This window comes from Artibeus jamaicensis, unplaced genomic scaffold, assembly GCF_021234435.1.
Source record: "Artibeus jamaicensis isolate MK-2021 breed Jamaican fruit bat unplaced genomic scaffold, CSHL_Jam_final contig_373, whole genome shotgun sequence".
Taxonomy (NCBI): Eukaryota; Metazoa; Chordata; class Mammalia; order Chiroptera; family Phyllostomidae; genus Artibeus; species Artibeus jamaicensis.
In genome coordinates this window covers 41,649-64,114 of record NW_026521807.1, presented here as the reverse complement: position 1 = coordinate 64,114, position 22,466 = coordinate 41,649, and the positions used below count along the sequence as shown (strand labels likewise).

The window sequence follows — 22,466 nt, the reverse complement described above, 5'->3', positions numbered from 1 at the left end:
GAACCGGGACGTTCGCTGAGGTAGGCGGACGTTGCAACTTGAGGCTTCTGTAGATTGCCGAGATGCCAGTACCTGTCGCTCTCCGCAGCCTGTAGAGAAAAAGCCGGCCTCCGGGATGCGGTTCAGTGCCAGGTGGGTACCGAACCGCGCGGTGCGACTCCTGGCGTGCCTAAGACCCTACCCTGCCTTGGGCACCGCTGACCTTCAAGGATGCAAAAGATCTTATACCGTCAGGTGTTAAACAACTTTTGGTGAGCACTTAAATATTTTCCAAGGCCTAAAGAAGTCTCGGCCTTATGCAATAACTCAGTTAATAGCACCGGTAGGAAACCATTCCCTGAAGTTCATTGGGACATAGGAAAGAAGAAAATCACTGCAGGGCTGTAAATGACTATAGGTCCAAAAAAAAAAAAAAAGAAGTCTGATGCACTGTGCTGGGCACTGCTGCTAGGAGATCCCTCCTTTTCGGGAGCTCACAGTAATGGAGATAACTTGTAAATACCATTTTTGTCATGAGTAAATATGAATCCAGGTGTTCTAAAACACAGAGAAGGTAGTGTTAAACTTTCTGGGAAATTAGGAAAGGCTTCTAAGCTGGGGCTTGGAGATTGAATAGAATTTCCTAGGTGGGGCGATTTGGGGTTTCTGAGATGCTTGCAGGCATTACACGGCAACACGCAGCGGTGTAAGGGTGTCAGAGCCTGGTTTCTGGGGAATTTTGGCTGGGGCTCCCCAGCATAGAGTAGGGAATAGAGGAGTACAAAACTGAGGGTAGCTGGGGGCAGATTGGGCATGTCAAAAACCTTAAGTAGGGAAGTGACAAGATGTTTATTTGAAGGATATGTGTAATCCATACTAAAGCAGTATTTCCCACTTGAGTGATTTGAGTACCATTTTTTCAGACTGGTTATAGCTGAATGTCACTTGCTGTTATTAACTTACCATTTTCCATAAATTAATTCACAACTTTATATAAATTAATTTAACTTCATCTTAACATCGCGTATAAAATCACAGGTTTTGTTGGCCATTTTTTCTAATATTTATTTAGTAAGAAATTTTTTTGTATATAACCCAAAATAATCATTGGCATTCTCTTTGGGAAACATGGTGTTGAAATACGTTTTTCAAAATTGTTGGTCTGTAGGATCCCTTCACACTCTTAAAAATGATTCAGATCTGCAGAGAGGATTGTTAATGTGGGTTGTAATTGATATTCAAGTATTAGAACTTAAAACTTCAAAATATTTTAGTGGTTCATTGAAAAGTAAATAAATCTGTTTAATGTTGATGTAAGTAATATAGCTTTATGAAAACTATTTTTCAAAACAAAAATAGTTTGAAGAGTGTTTTACATTGCATTACAGTTTTGTACAGTAAGTCTCCTCAATATCTGGCTTAGTAGAAAACAGCTGGCATCTCATACCTGCTTCTGTACTAAATATGTTACTATGTGTATTTTTTTTAGTTTTTGGTTGAATTGTAAAAAGAAAATTCAGCTTCATACACACGTGGATATGTGGTTAGAAAAGGAAAGATTATTTTAATAACTTTCTGAAAATTGTAGAACATCTTTTTTAAAAGATTTTATTTATCTTTAGAGGGGAAGGGAAGGAGAGAAGGAGAGAAATATCAATGTATGGTTGCCTCTTGTGGGTCCCCTGCTGGGAACTGGCCTGCAACCCAGGTGTGTGCCCTGACTGGTGAACCGGGATCCTTTGTTTCACAGGCCCGTGCTCAATCCACTGAGCTACACCAGCCAAGGCTGATTTTGTCATAAAAGATTTTGTAATAAAAAAGAGATGGTATTTGTGCTGGACCCTGTGTTTAGGAAATAAAATAAAAAGGATTTGACTTCCTGAATATGGATAGTGATTGTTTTTGTCTTAAGACACAGGGGGGAAAAAAGCAAATTTAAGAGGAATAATAATAAGTTTTGACACGGCTTCTTATATAACATTGGGCACAATGGTTTAACCATATTTATTTACTTTTCTCCCCATCGACTCAGTTGCTTCTATTTCTCATAGCTTTGATAGTGTACTTGAAACAGTGAGTATTTCGTAAATGTTGTAAAACTGAAGTTGCTTAGTTTCTGTGATCATAGAAAAAGAGGACTAACTAGGAGTTGCTGTTGTGTGAGTGTGTATATATTTTATTTCAAATTATAAAGAAAGCTTATTTAGAAAGTCACAAAGGTAGTAGAAGTCAAAGGTAGTAGAAGTGAGCCATCTGAGCTGCGTAAATTCTGGAAACAAGTCACTGAAGCAAAAGAAAGGCCCTTGGAGCACAGGAGAGAGAACAGCAAAGGTAACATACATGCCTGGTGGGAAGAAGAGGGGGACGGGAAAGGCCCGGGCATGCTCCTGAGACGGAGAGTGCTGCTTTTGTATGTTTTTACATTTTATTTTTACATAATTATGGTAGAAAAATCAGAATATATAGATAAACCCAAAAGGTATATTACCAATGAGAAATTACCAACATATAGATGCTTGCTTACCTTCCTATTCTTAATTCTATACATTTTGGTCGGCGTGATATATCTTTATAATTTCAAAACGTCTGTTTCTGTAGTATCTTCATATCTTGAAGAATTCATGCAGAAAAAATACAAGGGACATTTTAAGCTCGGAGTGGTATTTTTTATGTTTAGTCACAATTTCTATGTCCTGAACAATACATTGTTTTTACTTTTTAAAAGTAATACATTTTTACCATATATATTACATATGCTTTACTTACATGTGTTACTGACATGTAACATGTAAACTTAGTTTTATAATTTTGTATTTTTCTTTTTCAGAGAGTAACAGTTTAGAAGGCCAAGATGTTGTCTAATTTGAGGACATTTGCAGTGAGTCATAAGAAAATATCTTGCTTGCACATTAATGTAAGTGTTTTTGTAAAATTAAATGTACTTCAACATTAGTTACTTTACTTCCCAAAAGGCCTACTATGTATGTGTATATACATATATGTGTGTGCATATGTGTAGTACACACACATGCATATACACGTGTATGTATATTAATTTGTCTTTATCTTTAGCAGTTCTTGACAGGTAAGGGAGAACCTGTAACCAGGAGGCATGCCTTATCATTAGTTTATAAATTCGCCCTGGCTGGTGTAGCTCAGTGGATTGAGCACGGGCCTGCGAACCGAAGGATCGCAGTTTGATTCCCAGTCAGGGCACAAGCCTGGGCTGCAGGCCAGTTCCCAGCAGGGGACACATGAGAGGCAACTATACATTGATATTTCTCTCCCTTTCTCCTTCCTTTCCCCTCTGAAGATAAATAAATAAAATATTAAAAAAAATAAAATAAATAAAATCACCTGTGCTGCAAGCATTTTGAAAAATAACCATTTCTGTGTTCCATTTGGAAGTCATTAGTGGCCTAAGGAGTTACAGTTTTTCTTCAGTGTTTTCATTGCTGCCGCTTTAAGACCTTACACTCCGTCTTACCTTGGTGGAAATTTTGATAGCTTTGAGTCTCTTCTTTATTCTTAACATTTTCTTAGGATAATAGTGTTTTGTTTCTAGAAACTTGGTAACTAATGGAAAAACGATATAGAAGGCACATGCATGCATTCTGAGATAATATAAAAAGTAATTTATGGCAACCCCATATCATTACATATACTAACTGTAACAATTCCAAATATACTGTCAGCCATTAAATGTGTATCTAGTGCCCTGGCTGGTATGCCTTACTGGACTGAGTGCCAGCCTGTGAACTTAAAGGATGCAGGTTCGATTCCCAGTCAGGGCACGTGCCTGGTTGTGGGCCAGGTTCCCAGGTCGGGCTGTGGAAGAGGCAACAGATCTGTGCATCTCACACATCAGTGTTTCCCTCCCTCTCCTTCTCCTTCCCTTCCCGTCTCTAAAAATAAAGAAAGAATTTTTTTTTTTTTTACAGAAGTGTATCTAGTGATCTAGGGATAAATTGGGTTGGAGAATATTCATCCTCTGTGTGGGAATATTAGAAGATGCCTGGGCAGCTTTTTAAAAGGCCGGTTTCTTCTCCCCACACTCCAGATGTTTTTTAAAAGCTTTGGAGGTGTTTCTACTGTTGTGTAGTTACTGTTGTAAATCCTGAAAACAGCTGATGGTTTTAGAGTTCATGACCCCCACCCGTTCTCAGCAGCTGTAGAGGAGAACCAAGCAGTATCCAAGGTGAGAGACTTTTTAACCTTTATGAGTCTCTGGAAAGTTCAGAATCTCGGTTCCCAAACTGTAGCTGTCAGAGTCACCTGGAGAGCTTGTTAAGACACATTGTTTTGCCCCAACCTCCGAGTTTCAGGACCCACTCTTGTTCGGAGTGGGTGCTGAGGACATATCTCTCGAATAAGTTCCCATGATACTAATGCTGCAGGTCTAGGAGAATCAGCATGTAAAGTGGGCTCCAAACAGCAAACTAGCATTAATTTTATTCTTTTTCTTTCCTGTAGTGTAATTCGGATTGTCACTTTTAAAAAGAATTGGAGTTAATAGATTGGCACTGCTTTAAAGACATTCAAAGTATTTTGTCCTCTGAAAAAGCATAGTTATAATGTTAAAATTACTATAATAAGTCATATTAACATAAAATTAATATTGTTTCTTTTTCTCCTCACTAGAATATGTATTGCTCTAGAATTATATCAAGTTTAAAAAGAATAAAGACACATGTGCCTCTTGGAAGAAATTACAGTTCCCTGCCAGGTAATACTGCTAGATTCCCCTCGTTTTACTTAAACTCAACTCCCCTCCCCTTCCCCTCCCCTCCCCCTCCCCTCTTCCTTTCTCCCTATTTGCCTCATCCTCCTTTTTTCTCTCCTCCATCCAAATCTCTCTCATTTGTAAGCATCTCCCTTGTTAGGGGGCTCCAGCCATTTTGAAAATAGTGGCTCCTTTTACTTCTTGGCTATTTCCTTGAGATTATTAGGAACTGGGTGTATTCTGATAGCTGCCAGGAGGGAATCCCAGCAGACTTATTAGGCTCCTCCTCTGCTGGCCATCTTGAGGAGCTGAATGAAGGAAAGGGTGGAATTGGCTTTAGTAGCTGGCTCAGAAGTTTAGCAGGTGAGTCTACTTGTAGATTGCTCTAGCTATATATACATTGATTTTCTAGTCCATTTCTGTTTTCATACAAAAGTATTTTTGTCAATACAGGTTTACCAGAATAATTTATGTTGAAGGCTCTTGAGAGCATAGTTTGGTTAAATAGTTATCTGGAATAGTTTAGGTTAGATATTATAGCTATTAAAAGCTGAAAGCAAGAGAACTTGCCAATTCTGAACATTCTTGCTGTGTTTGAAGTGAGCAAGCATGTGGGAGATTTGATGGAACTAGTTTCATTCTCTTGCTGTTTTCATTACTATCTTTGTCATGTGAGAAAAACAGTGTAAAAATACTGATTGTCTTTGTGACTTGTAAGGGAATGTGAATTTAATGGCCTAGCCTGCATTATTGGTGTGTATCTAGGTTTCTATATTTTGCTCATTAAATTTATCTGTAGCAGTACAGATTGTTTTTCATCTTCAAACCTCCATGAGGTTTCCAAAATGTAGTAGAACTCTTGATTTATTTTAGAGATTTGGGAGAACCTGTTTAAATAGCCAGAAGTTGTAGATTACATTTATAAATACAATGGCCTTGTTGCTTTAATATTTTTAATAAAATACATGTTAAGCATGGAGTAAGATACTATGGACTTTTTAAAATTCCAGAAATACTACCTGGCCTTTTAGAAGTATTAGATTATTGTAGCTTCTGTTCACTCGTGTCTTTCAGCCTGACTTTAAAGGTGTTGTGTCGTGGGAGTGCTGTGGGAAGGGTGGGTTCCAAACTGTACAAACGTTCATTGTTAGCTGATACGAGGATCCCTCTTAGCTCTTAAAGCCTTGGTGGTGCAGGATCATAGGACTGCGTTTTGTATTTTTCTTTGGATCAAGATATACTGTCTTAAGATTATTTTTATGAACATTAGTTCTAATTCTACAGTTCTAGTATGGAATTGTGGAAGGTGGTAGAGATTGGGGTAAATCTGTATTTTCTAAGGATGTGATCTAGAAATTGATGTTTAAAAACTTTACCTTGTTTTATTGTCATCCATAGCCATTTTTTAGAGATTACAGGAAAATAAATTTTAGGTGAATGAGAGTTAGTTTGGATTAATTTTATTTAGAATTACAGTATTTGCTTAAAATTATTTTTATTTCATTCGTATGTTAAAGGAGAATTTCTTAAACAGTTTATTTTTAACCCCTTTTCTCTTAGGTTTAATAGGAAATGATATCAAATCTCTTCATTCCATCATCAGTCCTCCTGTAGCTAAGTAAGTATTATCTTTTCATGGACATTGTCTTCTCCGTTGGCCGCCACGAAGAGGTGCAGGTTTCTCACATGGGCTTTATTCAGCATTGTTAGCGCATGCCCTAATTTCTGTGACTTTTTGCCGTGCCTTATTATAAACACATATTGGAATGTATCTTAAAAGCTATTTTCTTTTCATAATTGAATGATAAAAATTTTAGTGTAGCAGCAGCACATTTTTCATAGAAATAAATGTAAGATTATTCACAAGATTGTAATTAACTCTTTTGTAACTTATTCTGTTGGAGTACCATCATAGTAATATGTTTTCCACTTTTCTAGTTTTTACACCATTATATAAATTATTGAAGTACTAACCAACTTCAAAATTTGCACAGCATAGATATTTGGGTTTTACAATTTTAGTCATGTCCACCTTATAATGCATGTCTTTTTTCCTCTATTTTAAACAGAATACGTAATATTGGAATTATGGCTCATATCGATGCAGGCAAAACTACCACCACAGAAAGAATACTGTACTATTCTGGATACACAAGATCATTGGGAGGTTAGAATGTATTCCTCCTTTCCTTACCCCCTTTCGCAAAAAGATCATGGGAAAATGTTTTGAGTAAGGAGTCAACCTAGAGATCTTGGGTATGGCATGGAGGCACTAATGTCTAAATCACAGCATAAAAATTAGTTGCAATACCCATCAACGGGTCTTTCTAGTTTCAGCTAAACAATCAGACCCATGAGACTGTCTTAGGCCACACTGGGCACTGCTCTACTTACCCTGTAGCACAGGAACCCTCACTTACCAGCAGGCCAGCAGCAGGTGTTTCTTTCTATAGGAGGTCTTGTAGCAGCCCCCATGGCTGTCAAGGAACTATCCTCTTTGACTAGCCAAAAGTGGTAGGTCAGTTACAAGGTATCAAGATTCTCAGGAGCCTCCCTGGCTTAGAAGACTCATGCCCCTTAGAAATGAATATCTCTTGTTCCAGCGCCATGGACTATCTTCAGGGCCTCCCACAAGGGACGTGCCATGCCCCACGCAGGCAGACCTAAGGCTGTGTATCTCCATCAGGTATATGTAATTCATTTATAGTTCTTCCCAATTCAGATGTAGCTTACCACATTTTTTTCCATAAGAAGTATTGCCTCGCCCTGGCCAGTGTGGCTCAGTTGGTTGGAGCATCATCCAATACACCAAAGGGTTGTGGTTTGATTCCCAGTCAGGGCACATGCCTAGCTTGTGGGTTCGGTCCCTGGTTGGGGTGTGTGTGGGAGGCAGCCACTGTGTTTCTCTCTCACGTCAGTGTCCTCTGCGTCTCCCTCCCTTCCACTTTCTCTGACCTCAATAAATATATTACATTAAAAAATACATTTAAAAAAAGATGTGTTGCCTAGCTACATAGTTGGCATGCTTCTGTTTTCTGATTTCTAGAAGGTAAGAACCAGAAAGTTAACCAGAGGTTAAGTTCTCATGTAGAGAAAGGATTTTTTAATTTTTCCCCATAATAGTAGGATGATTTATCTAAGTTTTGAATCTGTTTTTTAATTATAACATGTCAAAAAACTGTTGATCTTGACCAGGCATTCACATTTGAAATGCCACGTAGCTTTTTTCGGTTGTTGTTTTGTTTTTCAATACTGCACCCTTGCTTTATTCCTATGGTTTTTTTGATGAATCAACCCTTTTATCATTATGAAGTGGCTTTTTTAAATCCCTGGTAAAATAATTTGTTTTGAAATTTAAAATGGAGGTCATCAGGTCTATAGTAGCAGAACTGGAAATACCTTTTTCCAAAGCTCCACAGTGATTTTGAAATGTGCTGTATTGAGAATCATTTCTCTGGACCCTTGGAGTTGGTTCTCAATAGAGTGCATTTCAAATGGAGATTCTAATCCTGGATGTTCTTTTCCTCCCAGGAGTATAATCTTCATGATGATACCTTTCTAAACATAAAGCACAAGACTTTCTCATAGAACTTCTACTATGTAAATTGGAATATAACAGACAGCAAAACATGGAACATTGTTAGGCTTCCTCTATTGTGTCATGAATCTGATTAATAAATCTTCCCCTCACATCCTCAGTTTGGATTCCTAAAGCGAGAGTCCAGAATGAGGGGGCCCAGGCAACTTTCAAGTTATCTTTTTTAAAAAATTGTGGTAAAAAGCACATAATATAAAATTTGCCATCTTTTTTTATTTAATTAATTTTATTTAGTTATTTTTCAAGTACAGTTTTTTGTCTATTTCTCCCATCCCAGCCTCCCCCGCCCCTTGCTCCCCACCTCCCTCCCATTTCCACCCCCCTTAGTTCTCGTCCCTGTGTCCTTCCTATTTGTTCCTCCAAATCCCTCCCCCTTTTTCCCCTTAACTTCCCTTCCTTCTCCCTAAAATTTGCCATCTTAGCACTACTCTCAATAGTGTTGAGTATATGAACAAAGTTTGCACCAGTCTCCAGAACATCTTACAAAACCCAGACTCCGTCCCCACTAAATGACTCCCTGTGTCCCCTCCACCCAGCAGCCCCTGGAAACCACCCTTCTGTTTTCTCCTCCTGTCAGTGTGACTGCTCTGTCTAGGTCACTGGCTTATTTAACACTTAAAGTTCTTGAGGTTCATCTGTGTTGTGTGGCATGTGTCAGAATTTACTTCTTTTTTAAGGTTGGATAATAAATCCATTGTATGTATACAGGAGATAGATTTTGAGGTTCAGGCCAGAGGCCTAGAAACCATCTAAAGTGTGGCAGAACTCGTTCCAGCCTTGATTTTGTTAGTCATATTAGTAATCAAAGAAAGAATAGAAAATAAGGTTATTATTGTGGTTAAAAATCTTGCTATTATCATTGTAACTGATTTTTAAAATTACGCCTAATTTGGTTAGTTTTTGGTCTTTGTCCTTAATGATGTTTGTTTTCTTGGTTAGTTATGAATAACTAGCAATACTAATACATTGCTTTAACATAGCTATTTAGAGTTGCTAACAAATATATTTTTCTTTTTTATTTCCCTCTCCATTGGTGCGTATGTGTATGTACACATGTGCACACACCCGAACATGATGTGGGGACACCAGCCGCATTTTAGAGGTTTAATGGTGTTACAGGTAGCAGTAGTATAGGGCCATGATGACTTGTGTTTTTGAATTTTCAATGATAAAAATCAGTTTTTTTAATTAAAAAATATTTATTTTTCAATTATAGTTTACATATAAAATTATGTTAGTGTCAGGTATACAACATAGTGATTAATCGACATTTATATGACTTGGGAAGTTATCACCCCATAGTTATTATATCATTATGGACTGTATTTCTTGTGCTGTACTTCACATCCTTGTGACTATTTAATTGTATTTTTTTCCATTACCCGTTAGTCCCCTTACATGCCCTTCTCCCCTGCAGTCCCCACACTGTTGTCCATGTCCATGGGTCCTTTTTCCTTTTTGCTCAGTCCCTCCACCCCATCACCTCCTTCCCTCCCCGCCCCCAGCTGTCATCCTGCTCTCCATCTATGAGTCTGTCTATTTTCCTTGTTAGTTCAGTTTGTTCATTAGATTCCACCTATTGGTGAAATCATACAGTATTTGTCTTTCTCTGACTGGCTTGTTTCACTTATCAGAATGTGCTCCAGGTCCATCCAGGCTGTCGCAAAGGGTAAAATTTTCTTTTCTTTTTTTTTTTTAGATTTTATTTATTTATCTTTAGAGGGGAAGGGAAGGAGAGTGGGAGAGAAATATCAATATACGGTTGCTTCTCATGCGTCCCCTGCTGGGAACTGGCCTGCAACCCAGGCATGTGCCCTGACTGGGAATTGAACCTCGGTTGTTTGGTTCACAGGCCCTTGCTCAATCCACTGAGCTACACCAGCCAGGGCAGGGTAAAATTTTCTTCTTCTCTGCGGCTGTGTAGTATTCCATTGTGTAAATATCCCATAGTCATTTTATCCCCTCATCTATTGATGGACACTTGGGCTGCTTCCAAATCTTGGCAATTGTAAAGAGCACTGCAGTGAACACAGGGTGCTTATGTTATTTCAAATCAGTCTTTCTAGTTTCTTGGGATAAATTCCTGGAAGTGGAATTGTGGGTCATAAGACAATTCCATTTTTAATTTTTTTGAGGTATCTCCATACTGCTTCCCACAGTGGCTGCACCAGTCTGCATTCCCACCGAGAGTAGAAAAGGATTCCCCTTTCTCCACATCCTCGCTGGCACTTGTTTGTTGATGTATTGATGACAGCCATTCTGACAGGTGTGAGATACCTCACTGTGGTTTTAATTTGCACTTTCCTGATGATCAGTGATGTTGAGTGTTTTTTCATGTCTATTGGCCATCTGCATGTCATCTTTGGAGAAATGTCTATTTCATTCCTCCACCTATTAATCAAATTGGGTTGTGTTGTTTTTTTTTTTGGTGTTAAATTGTATATCTTCTATGTATTTTGGATATTAACTCCTTATTGGATGTATCATTGTTGAATATCTTCTCCCATTCAGTAAACTGCCTTTTTTTGTTGTTGATGGTTTTCTTCTCTATGCAAAAAGTTTTTAGTTTGATGATGTTCCAATTGTTTATTTTTTCTTTTGTTTCATTTGCTAGAGGAGAGATCAAAAAAATATTGCAAAGAGTGATGTCAAAGAGTTTGCTGCCTGTGTTTTCTTCTGCTTTTATGGTTTTGGGTCTTACATTTAGGTCCATAATCCATGTTGAGTATGTTTTGTATATGGTGTAAGAAAGTGGTCTTGTTCCTTTTTTATTAAATTTATTAGGATATTAGTTAATAAGATCATGAGTTCAAGTGTACAGTTCTATAATACATCATCTTTATATTGCATTATGTGCTTACCACCTTAAGTGTGGTCTTTTTTCATCACCATTTTTTGACTTTCATTACCCTCTTTCACCTCCCCCACCTTCCCCTCTACTAACCACCACACTGTTATCTGTCTTTGAGTTTTTTGTTTTGTTTGTTGCTTTCTGTTTTATATCCCATATATGAGTGAAATCATGGTTCATGTACTTTTCTGTCTCACTTATTTCGCTTCATATGAAACTCTCAAGTTTCATCCATGTTGTCACAAAGTGCATCTTTTCTTGTGGCTGAGGAGTATTCCACTATATATAAGTGCTACTTCTCTTCATCCAGTTTTCTGTTGAAGGACACTAGGTTGTTTCCATGTCTTGCCCACCATCAGTAATGCTGCAAGGAACATAGGGTGCATGTACATCTACAAATAAATGCTTTCAAAATTTTTTGAGTGTGTACTCAGAAGAGGGATTCCTGGGTCCTATGATAGTTCTATTTTTAATTTTTTGCCGAACCTCCATACGGTTTTGTATAGTGGCTGTACTAGCTTATATTTCCACCAGCAGTGTGTGAGGGTTCCTTTTTTAGTCTCCAGCACTTACTATTTCTTTTCTTGTTGATGCTAGATTTTTGTGGATACTAACTAGTTCTAGATTTTTTATGTGGTTACCGTTAGGTTTATGCAAAATAAAGTTTCATTTATACAATAACTCTTCTTTTTTTTCTTCTTAAAAATTTTTTTTTTATCCTCAACCAAGGACATATTTTCATTGCTTTTTGAGAGAAAGAAAGAGAGAAACATTGATTGGTTGCCTCTTTTAGACACCTGGGCTGGGGACCGTATGTTCCTGGACCAGAGGTGAAACCCACAACCTTTTGGTTATGGGATGACACTCCAACCCAGTCACATCGGCCAGGGCAGCTCTTTTTCTTCTGTTGCATTTGATCTCCATTCACCTGCACAGGATCAGTCCTTCATCCCCTCCCCTTTATATTTTTGTTGTCTTATGCTCTGAGTTTATTGCCACATTGTCGTAGCTGTTGTCTTCTTTTTTTTAAATGTGTTTACCTCCTTATTTAAGTGTTTAATATTCTATGCTGAACAAGGGCTGCAATTTCCTGCTTCTGTCTGTCTGTTAGTCATGTTACTCATAGTTTTGTATCCTTTTGCCTTTTTGTTTCAGGTAGAACAAACTTCAGTATTTCCTACAATGCAGGTCTTGTGGTAAATTCCCTTAACTTATGGATGTCTGGAAAAATTTCTATTTCTCCTTCATATCTAAAGAGTAACTTTGCTGGATATATTATTCTTGGCTGGTGATTTCTCTTTCTCATAATTTGAATGTTTGATTCCATTCTCTCATAGTATGTAGGTTTCTGCTGAAAAATCTGATGATTATCTATTGGGATGTCCTTTATAGGTTATTGTCTTCTTTTCTCTGGCTGCCTTAAGAATTTTTCCTTCATCATTAATTTTTTAGTATAGTGTACTTTTTAGGTTGTGATAATTAGGTGTTCTGTTAGTATCTTGGATTCAAGGATCCAGTGCGTTCCATAGATTTGGGAAGCTCTTATTGATTATTTGTTTGAATAGGTTGTTTCCTCCTGTGACTCTTTTCATTCTGGTGTACCCATTATTTTTATATCCCTCTTTCTGATGGAGTCAGGTGCTTTTCGTAGTCTTGACTTTTCTTTTTTTTTTTCCTCTCGATTTTCTTCTTCCACCTGAGTCATTTCTAGTTTTGTCTTCTATGTTACTAATTTCCTGTAAGTGGTCTGTTCTACCTCCTAAGCTTCCTAGTTCATTCTTCATGTCATTTATATGTTGAGTTTCCTCAGAGCTGCAGTCTTATTTAAATCAGTCTTCCATGTCTTTAAGTTTATTTTCTGGAGATTTCTCATTTTCTTTCTGAACTCCCTTGTTGCCTTGGTTATTTACTGGGCTTGTTGATTATTTCTCTGCCTGGGCATTTGTGAGAAGGGCATCTTTCTTTTTTTAAATTTGACTCTTCACTGTGTAGCAGATTTGTAGGAGAGGTCTTTCTGTTGTTTTCCAGTAGGTGGTGCTGAAGCACAAGTTTTTATTTTCTCTCATCTGTACTTCTGGGCCTTCTGGGATCTCTGTCAGGTAGTGTTGCCTGGGTCATGGAAAACTCCCCATATTCCCTGAACAGGTGGGGATTCCCTTTACATCTCAGTTGCTTCTATCTCAGGACACCATCCCCATGTTGGGAAGTGGCAGGTGCTGGGTCTCGTGGCCTATGTGTACCTGATGCAGCCTTCCTGCAGCCAAAGGCTACTAGCTGTGCCACCACAATGGGTAGCAGCGGGGAGGGCTGGGGGAGGCAGGTTCCAGAATCTGCAGCTCTGATCTCTCCAGTGCTTTTAGCAGCAATGAGTACCAGCCAGTTATGCTGGAAAGTTTTTTCTGGCCTTTTTGTGATCTGTCAAGTGAGGATTTTACAGCTTGGTGGGCCAGGAGAGGTTGGGTATGGTGGGTTCCTTTGTCTGATCCTTGTGATGGAGGTTTGAGGAATGTTGTCACCTCTCGCACAGCTCCCCTGCTCCCGGCCCTGGGCTCATCCTCAGTGTGTGCCAGCCATTCAGGTCTGATGTCGCCTCTGCCCCTCTGGTCTGGTCTGCTCAGTTGAGGCTGCATCCCCACCCTTCACTGCTATAGCATTCGCTGGGGTGGGAGCAAGCACCAGTCTGCGTGCAGTTTCTGTTTCTGTCCTTTTTCCCCATCCCATCTTCCCTGTTCACTCTGGTGACCAATGAGCCCACCTTCAGAGGCGTCAATGTGTGGATCTCTCAGACATGTTTGTGTATTGAAAAGGATCCTTTGTTGCGTTATAGCTGTCCAACTTGTATCTTCAAGGGGAGAGACCTAGAGGTCCTCTCTCACACTGCCATGTTGCTGATGTCACTCCCTGATAGTTTTGATTTATTTCCTTTCTTCTTTTAGAAGTTCTGTTAACATTTCCTATAATACTGGTTTAGTGGTGGTGAACTACTTTAGCTTTTACTTGTCTGGGGAGCTCTTTATCTGTTCTTCAGTCTAAATGACAGCCTTGCTACGTAGAGTAATCTTGCTTGTAGTTCCTTGTTTTTCATCACTTTGAATATTTAATGCCAGTCCTTCTGGCCTGCAAAGTTTCTGTTGAGAAATCAGCTGACAGTGTTATGGGTACTCCCTTGTAGGGAACTAACTGCTTCTTTTCTCTTGGTGCTTTTAAGATTCTCTCTTTTGTCTTTAAGCTTTGGCATTTTAATTATGATGTGTCTTGGTGCAGGCATCTTTGAGTGTATCTTGTTTTATACTCTCTGCACTCCCTGGAGCTATGTCTATTTCTTTCACCATGTTAGGGAAGTTTTCCATCATTATTTCCTCAGATAGGTTCTCAATGCCACGCTCACTCTCTTCTTCTGGTATTCCTATAATGCAGATGTTGGTATACTTGATGTTGGCCCAGAGGTCCCTTCTGCTACCCTTATTTGTTTAACCCTCTTCCTTTTTGCTCTTCCAATTTGGGTATTTTCTGCTACCTTGTCTTTATCTAATCTGCTGTTGATTCCCTCTAACATAGTCTTTATTTCAGTTATCATATTCTTCATTTCTGATTGGACTTTTTAAAAACTGATTTCTACCTCTTTGTTGAAATTCTCCCTGAGTTCATCTGTTCTTCTCCTACGTTCACTGAGCATCCTTATTATCAGTGTTTTGAACTCTGCATTTGATAGATTGCTTGTCTGCATTTTATTTTGTTTTTCTGGAGTTTTGTTCTGTTCTTTCATTTGGGACATGTTTCTTTGTTCATTTTGGCTGACTTCACGTGTTTGTTTCTATGTAGGGAGATCTGCTACGACTCCCAGTCTTGGCAGAGTGGCTCACAGATAGGTGTCCTGTGTGCCCCAGTGGTGCAATCTCCCTGGTTACCTGAGCCAGGTACTTCCAGGGTGTCCCTTGTGCAGGTTGTGCGTGCCCTCCTGTAGCGGTTGAACCTTGATTGCTGTTGGCCCATCATGGGTGGGATTGACCCTCAGGCTGAGTGCCTCTGAAGGGTGGCCATAGCTATGGCACCAGCAGGTGAGCTGTTGTGCAGGTGTTGACCCCATGGAGTGGGGGGTCACTTTAGTGGGGCTCTGGTGCCAGCCAAGTTCACCTTTCTTGTGTGTCTTTGTGGAGCGGGTTGGGTGGTGCTCCAGTGTGGTTTGAAGCTGGCCACCAGTTGTGTTGGTTCTTGAAGCTCTTGGGAGGGTCTCTGATGCTAGACAAAGTTAGCTGCAGCTTGTGCCCTGCTTGGGTCTGGTAGGAGCTGCAAAGTAGCTGGTGTTTGGTTGCCATTTGCGCTGGGCTTAGAGGCGTTGTGGAGAGGCTGTGCTGCAAACCTAGGCTGTCTGCCACGAGTCTGGGCATGGGACCCTTTGATGGACACCACTGAGCTCAGGCCAGCTGCCACTTGTGCTGGGCTTGTGGCCACTTATTTGCAGCTGTGTTGTAAAGCAAGACTGGTCACTGTTTATGCCAAGTGTGGGGTCACCTGATGTAAGTCACAATGCAGGTTGAGACCAGTCACCGTTTAGTGGTGTTGGAGTCAGAGTCACTTAGCCAGAGGTTCAGAGCACACCAAGGCCAGCTGCTGCTTGTTCTGGAGTTTTGGACCTTTGAGAGATTTTGAGAAAGTCTGCTTGGTTGGGTCTGCAGCTTGAGCCAAGGCAGCCCACTTGTTTTAAAAAACTGCTGGAAGAGATTTGGTTGGGTGCACAAGTTGGGTGAGGTAGAATCTCAGGGAATCTCTAGGGTAGGGCAAGAGGTATTAACCAGGTTAATAGCAGATTTGGTTTCTGCCTGTGCTATATCTGCTGCTTGGGGGCGGGCTCAACAAAGGAACAGGGTACCAGCACTTCCATCTCCAGAGAAAGCTCTCCCAACCCCTGCTCTTTCAGCCCTTGCTCTAAAGCTAGTCTATTTAGTTCCTCCCCGTGTGTTCCTGGTGCTTTTAAAGTTGCTGCCCCTGTGTTGGAGTCCAGAGCAAGTGAGTTTGTGAGCAGGTGAGTCCTCGAGCGGGCCCCTCAAGAGGACGCCTAGCTCTCCAGCCATCTTCCGTCTTGGACACAGTCTCTGCTGGCTTCACAGTCATATGTTATGGGCACTCCTATTACTGGCCCTGGAGCTTTGGGTTAGGGAGCCTGATGTGGGGCTGGGACCTCTGGCTTCTCAGGGGGGCCACCATGGGCGTGGAACCTGCCCATTCTGTCTCACCCCTCAACCCACCAGCCTCAGCATGGTTTCTTTATATCCTTAGGAATAGGACTTCTGTTCAGCTAGTCTTCAGGTGGTTCTCAGTGATGGTTGTTCTATAATTTAGTTGTAGTTTTGATGTTATGGAAGGAGGCAAGCACAGTATTTATCTATCTACTCTGTCACCTTGACTGGACATCCTCTTTTTCATGTCTTTTACTATATAAATTTAATTAGAATAAAATGTGTAAGTTAAGAATTTTATGGGAAGGTAGGTTAGAGGACTGGGTGAAAAAGGTGAAGGGATTAAGAAGTACAAATTGGTGGTTATGAAATAGTCACCTGCATGTCAAGTACAGCATAGGGAATATAGTCAGTAATACCCTAATAACAATGTGTGGTGTCAGATGGTCATAGAAACATCGGAGGGAGCACTTTGTAAAATATATGATTGTCTAACCACTTTGCTGTACACAGCATATACTTGTATGCAGAAATTAATACAGAGATAATATTGAGTGTAAACTAATTGAAAAAATTAATTGATTTTAATAAAGAGTTTTATTACAGATTAATTTCAGTGACCATTTTGGTCATCAGGATGAACTTTACCGGTGACTTTATGCTGTAGAAGTTCTACTAAGACTTTACTTGCATTTATACGAATAAATTCCCCCCCTTTTTAAAATTTAATAATGAGAAGAGTTTATAAAGGAAAACTTGAGAGGAATATTTTCTCTACATTTTTCCGTATATAGCTACCATTTACTTAACATTTTCTGAGCTAGGTACTTTATATATAGCCTATTTCATTCTTATAACAACCCAGCAAGTTTGGTTTTATTAGCTTGCTTTTACAAACTAGGTTAAGTATCTTGTTCAAGATCACAGAATAGGAAGCAATAAAGTTGGCATTTGAATCTAGCCGTCTCTGTGCTCTTTCATTGCACTGCTCTGCCTTTGACCAAGAAATCAGGTGTAAGGAACATCAGATGAAGAAGGAATAATGAAAGCTAAACTAGGAAAAAAATGAAAGAAGTATATAGTTCAGTAACATTAAAATATTTAAACAGATTTTAATCTTAGTTATAGAAAAATTATTTTTCATGGGAAAATTACTAATCTTACTGAAAAAGATTTTTCTAGAACAAGGGTTTATTTAGAGAAGGATTAAGGCCTCTTAATATTAAACCAAATATTTTACAACTAATGTGTTTCAAGCCAATTAAATTGTCAGATAGATATCAAATACCAAGAAAATTGCTCTGGCTGGTGTAGCTCAATGGATCGAGCATGGGCCTGTGAACCAAAAGATCGTGGTTTGATTCCCAGTCAGGGCACATACCTGGGTTGCAGGCCAGTTCCCAGCAGGGGATGCACGAGAAGCAACCACACATTGATATTTTTCTCCCTCTCTCCTTCCCTTCCCCTCTAAAGATAAAGAAATAAAATTAAAAAGAAAAAAGAAAAAACACTTGCAATTAAATCTAAGTATTTCATTTTTTTCCTGGTTAGATGTTGATGATGGAGACACGGTGACAGATTTCATGGCTCAAGAGCGAGAAAGAGGCATCACTATTCAGTCCGCTGCTGTTACGTTTGACTGGAAGGGGTACAGAGTCAATCTAATTGACACACCAGGTATGGCGATGTTCCAGCAGTGTAGAGATGCTGCATCATTTGAGGTTTTTGTTTGTGTTTGTGGTTTTTTTATTGTAGAAAACACAATAGTATAAAATTTACCATTTGTGCCATTTTTAAGTGTACAGTTCAGCAGCGTTAAGTATATTGACATTGTTATGATATAGATCTCCAGAACTTTTTCATCTTGCAGAACTGAAACTCTATTCCCATTAAACAACCATTCTTTTTCTGTCTGCTCCTACCACTCCCAGTAGCCTCCATTCTACATTCTACATCTATGGAATCAACTTCAGATACCTCACATAAGTGGAGTCATACAATATTTATTGTTTTGTGACTGCCTTATGTCACTTAGCATAAAGTCCTTTGAAGTTCATTCATGCTGTAGAAGGTGACAGTGTGTCCTTCGTTTTTAAGGCTGTGTAGTATTCCATGGTACATATTTAACACATTTTGTGTATATACCACTCAGCCATCAGTAGACATGAGTGTTGCTGCCACCTCTTGGCCATTGTGAATAGTGCTTCTGTGAACATAGCTGCGCGTGTATCTTTTTGATACTGTCCTTTCAGTTCTTTTAGATATATCCCAAAAGTGGGATTGCCAAGTCACACTTTATTAAATTTTGTTTTAAGATTTTAAATGTTATATTTTTCCTCTTTTTCTTAGGTCATGTGGATTTTACTTTGGAGGTTGAGCGCTGCCTAAGAGTGTTAGATGGTGCGGTGGCTGTATTTGATGCCTCTGCTGGTGTAGAGGTAAAAAAAATTGCCAAAGAAAAATAAAGATAGAGCAGCATGATTTTTTTAAAAAAGTAGAATTATCAGATTTAGTTTACTATAACCCTTTGTTTGGTAAGCTGATGTAAATCAAATTATGATTAAAGGAAGTTGGAATTTAATATTGAGATGGTTTCTTTATAGAATCTCAGATATTTCGTTGTTAGCAGAAAGTATGTTTGCTTTTCTTTGCAAAATATGAAAGTAGAGTTGAACTGTGAAGGGCCTGAGATTCTACCTAATTATCATGCTAACAAGTTAGCATGCAACAGTTTTGTGGATTCTGGGAGGAGAAACAAGATTCCCTGAGTCAGAGGTAAAAGACTTTATTAGTCACAGAAATAGTGACAGCCAGTGTATCAGCATTTTCTTGTGCTGGTTCCCCTGTCCTAAGTCCCAAGGGCAACCTGAAGGGAATCAGGTGACGGCCACACATACTGTGGAAATGCTGTGCTTGGAAAATGCCTGCTCTTTGCTTGGGAGAGAGACACTGTTTCTCTTTTCAAGATGGTCACTACAAACATCCTTGAAAATACAGTCCAGAACAAAAACAGTGTGTGCCTCTCCCAACAAAACAGGCAGAAACATGAGAGGCCCATGAAGAATTGTTTCTCAACAGTCAATATAAAGCTTCTTGAATAAGTCATGAAAATGGACTTATAATAAATTATTGCTGCTGGGGTCAGTTATGCTCTCTTTAGCTGCTACCTCATTTGTCTTAAGAATGGTTGTATATAGAAGAACTCATATTAGTTCTTCTAATCTTAAAATTACTGAAAGTAGTATCTTAATGAAGTGATCAAAATTAACATTCCCAAAATGGGACCAATTGATGCCATGGGCCTCCTGATAAGATGCAGTAAGAACACAATGTAACCTATTTTGTATTCCTGGCAGAAATGCTTGGTACAAATCTAATCATGAAAAAACAATCAGATCTAAATGGAAAGACATTCTGCAAAACAAATGACTGGGATTTTTCAGAAATCGAAAAACTGTTTTAATTTCTGAAAACAGCGATTGAGGGTGAAGTTAAAAATTAGAAAATTGTTCATTTAAAAATTTTTTTATTTTCACCTGAGGACATTTTTTCACAGGGTGGGGGTAGGGAGACAGAGACAGAGAAAGAGAAAGACATTGATGTGGGAGAGAGACATCGATCAGTTGTCTTTTCATACATGCCACAGCTAGGTATCGAATCTGCAACCTGGGTATGTGCCCTGACTGTGAATTGAACCCACTCCCCAAGCCTTTGGTCTACGGGACAACGCTCCAACCAACTGAGTCACACCAGCCAGGGCTAGAGGAACTGTTCTAGATTGAAGGCTTCTAGAGAGACAAGAAAACCAGGTATAATATATGATCTTTAGCTTGATCCTGGATACAAAAAGGAAGTTACAGAGGACATCATTGGGAAAATCAGAGAAATTTGAGTATAGACTATATGTATTTTGTCAACTTAAATTCTTCTGAATATGATCATAATTAATTATGTTAGTATATAGGAAATATATACTAAAGTATTAGAAATGAAATGTCATGATATCTGTACTTTGATCTTATGGTTCAGCTCTCTCTTTCACACACACACACACACACACACACACACACACACACACACAGTATTAGTTTGGGTACTTTTGAGCAATAGATGACAAGATGAAATTAGATGTGTAGGAGATTAATTGGGGGAAATCCCTGTAAAGAATAAGGGAGAAATGAGGAAAGTGAGAGAGAGCTTTCAGATCACAGGGCACGTTTGACACTTAGAAAGGGAAGGGGAAGGAAGGCGGATTGTGTAGGAAGAGTGTCAGACTGCAGCACAGTTCCAAAAAGGGTTTGGCTAAACTGGTGGGGAGTCCTCGAGCCCAAGTCACTGGTTAGAGGAGTCCCTTGTCTTGCACGCATAGGCCTCCATTTGTCCTGCTGAGCTCACTCATTAGCTAGGGACAGCCCACAAGAAGCTGGGCCTTGAGAGAACACAATGGTAGACCTAGAAGGGCAGCAGGTGGGGCCACAGTTAGTTATGCTCTCAGAGTAGATCTAGGTGGCATATTTTCATAGCCACCATGCATGTGTAATGTGTGCATATGCATGTGTTTGTAGAAAAAAAACGGGTGTGGCAAAATGTTAATATTTGGTGAATCTGGATGAAGGGGACACGTATGTTTATTGTACTCTTCTTTCACCTGTTCCCTAGATTTGAAATTTTTCAACGTGTAAAGTTGGGAGGGAGTTAAGGAAGCAGTTACTGAATGCCCTGCCTACAGACCTCAATAGACAGTGACATTTGCTTGATGCAAAGCCTGACACCAAGGTCCAAAGTTGATCACATACTGTTATTTCTGTTTCTTTCTGAGTTGCTTCATTTCCTGATGGTTTCATGCTTTTTGTCATTATAACATCTTTTTTTTGTTGTTTTAACAGTTCTTTTTTTTTTTCCCCCGAGAGAGAGGGGAAGGGAAGGAGAAAGAGTGGGAGAGAAACATCAATGTATGGTTGCCTGTCCTGTGTCCCCTGCCGGGAACTAGCCTGCAACCCAGGCATGTGCCCTGACTGGGAATCGAATCGCGATACTCTAGTTCGCAGGCCCGTGCTCAATCCACTGAGCTATGCCAGCCAGGGCATCATTATAACATCTTTATATAAATTTGACATGTAATCATTCAGACAGACTGCATTATTTAAGATTCAAATATGCTGGAATAGGAAGTTAAATTTGTGACATAGGAGGCTTTTGTTTGTGAAACAGGTTTTTAGCTAGCTGATGGAATGATGGGAGTCTTTAATTTTTTAAAAATATGTTTTGTTGACTTCCGCCAAGATGGAGGTGTAGGTGGACCCACCTCACTTACGTGTACAACCAAATCTAAGAACAACTATTTTTAACAACGATAATTACAACCAGACCACACAGAAAATCGACAATACGGAGTCCGAAAAAATAAATAAATAAATAAAGGACGAAATGCTCGGCTAAACGGGTAAGCCAGCAGCGAAGCCGGTTGACCGAAAAGATCCCTGACCTGGTGGCGCGCAAGCAGCTGAAGGCGCGGATCAGATCGCAGGCTCACTACGGGCACACACAGGGAAGAGGCGCACACAGGGAAGAGGAGTGGCTGGCTGTCTGTGGTAGGTCGCGCATTTGCGTCCAGATAAACCAGTGAAGAGGCCAGTATTGAGACCGCAGGGCGCGGGGCACCAGGCTCCCACAATTCTGCTTGGATGAACAGGCTGGGGCAGTGGTGAAAGGGGACGGACTGGGCTAATGGAGAGGACCGCCATTGCTCCCTCTCTGACCCCGCCCCCACACGCAGCGTCACAAACCAGCGACCTGGGTGGCCCCACCCTGGTGAACAACTAAGGCTTTGCCCCCCTTACTTACTGGCGCAAATAGACCAAAAATGGCTCAAGAAAAACTCAGAGCCCCTGAGCCAATAAATCTAAGTGATGAGGAAATAGCCAAACTTTCAGATGCACAGTTCAAAACACTGGTTATCAGGATGCTCACAGAACTGGTTGATTTTAGTCACAAATTAGAGAAACATATGAAAGCTAAACTAATTGAAATGAATGGTAATGCAAAGGATACCAATAGTAATGGAAAGGAGTCTGGGACTCAAATCAATGGAGTGGACCAGAAGAAAGCAAATATTGGCCAAACAGAAAAGAATGAAGA

At 39.7% G+C, this 22,466-nt stretch overlaps 1 protein-coding gene across 1 annotated transcript in view; it reads left to right on the top strand.

Annotated features, from left to right (window-relative positions):
* The first annotated feature begins 2,815 nt into the window (after positions 1-2,815).
* The window catches only part of GFM2 (GTP dependent ribosome recycling factor mitochondrial 2), a 58,034-nt gene continuing 38,383 nt past the window's right edge, over positions 2,816-22,466 (top strand). Inside the window, exons 1-6 of the mRNA XM_053664463.1 lie at positions 2,816-2,893; positions 4,621-4,705; positions 6,263-6,320; positions 6,772-6,869; positions 17,880-18,005; positions 18,678-18,766. Of these exons, the coding sequence (XP_053520438.1) occupies positions 2,831-2,893; positions 4,621-4,705; positions 6,263-6,320; positions 6,772-6,869; positions 17,880-18,005; positions 18,678-18,766 (519 nt within the window). The 5' untranslated portion in view covers positions 2,816-2,830. The remainder of the gene's footprint in view (positions 2,894-4,620; positions 4,706-6,262; positions 6,321-6,771; positions 6,870-17,879; positions 18,006-18,677; positions 18,767-22,466) is intronic.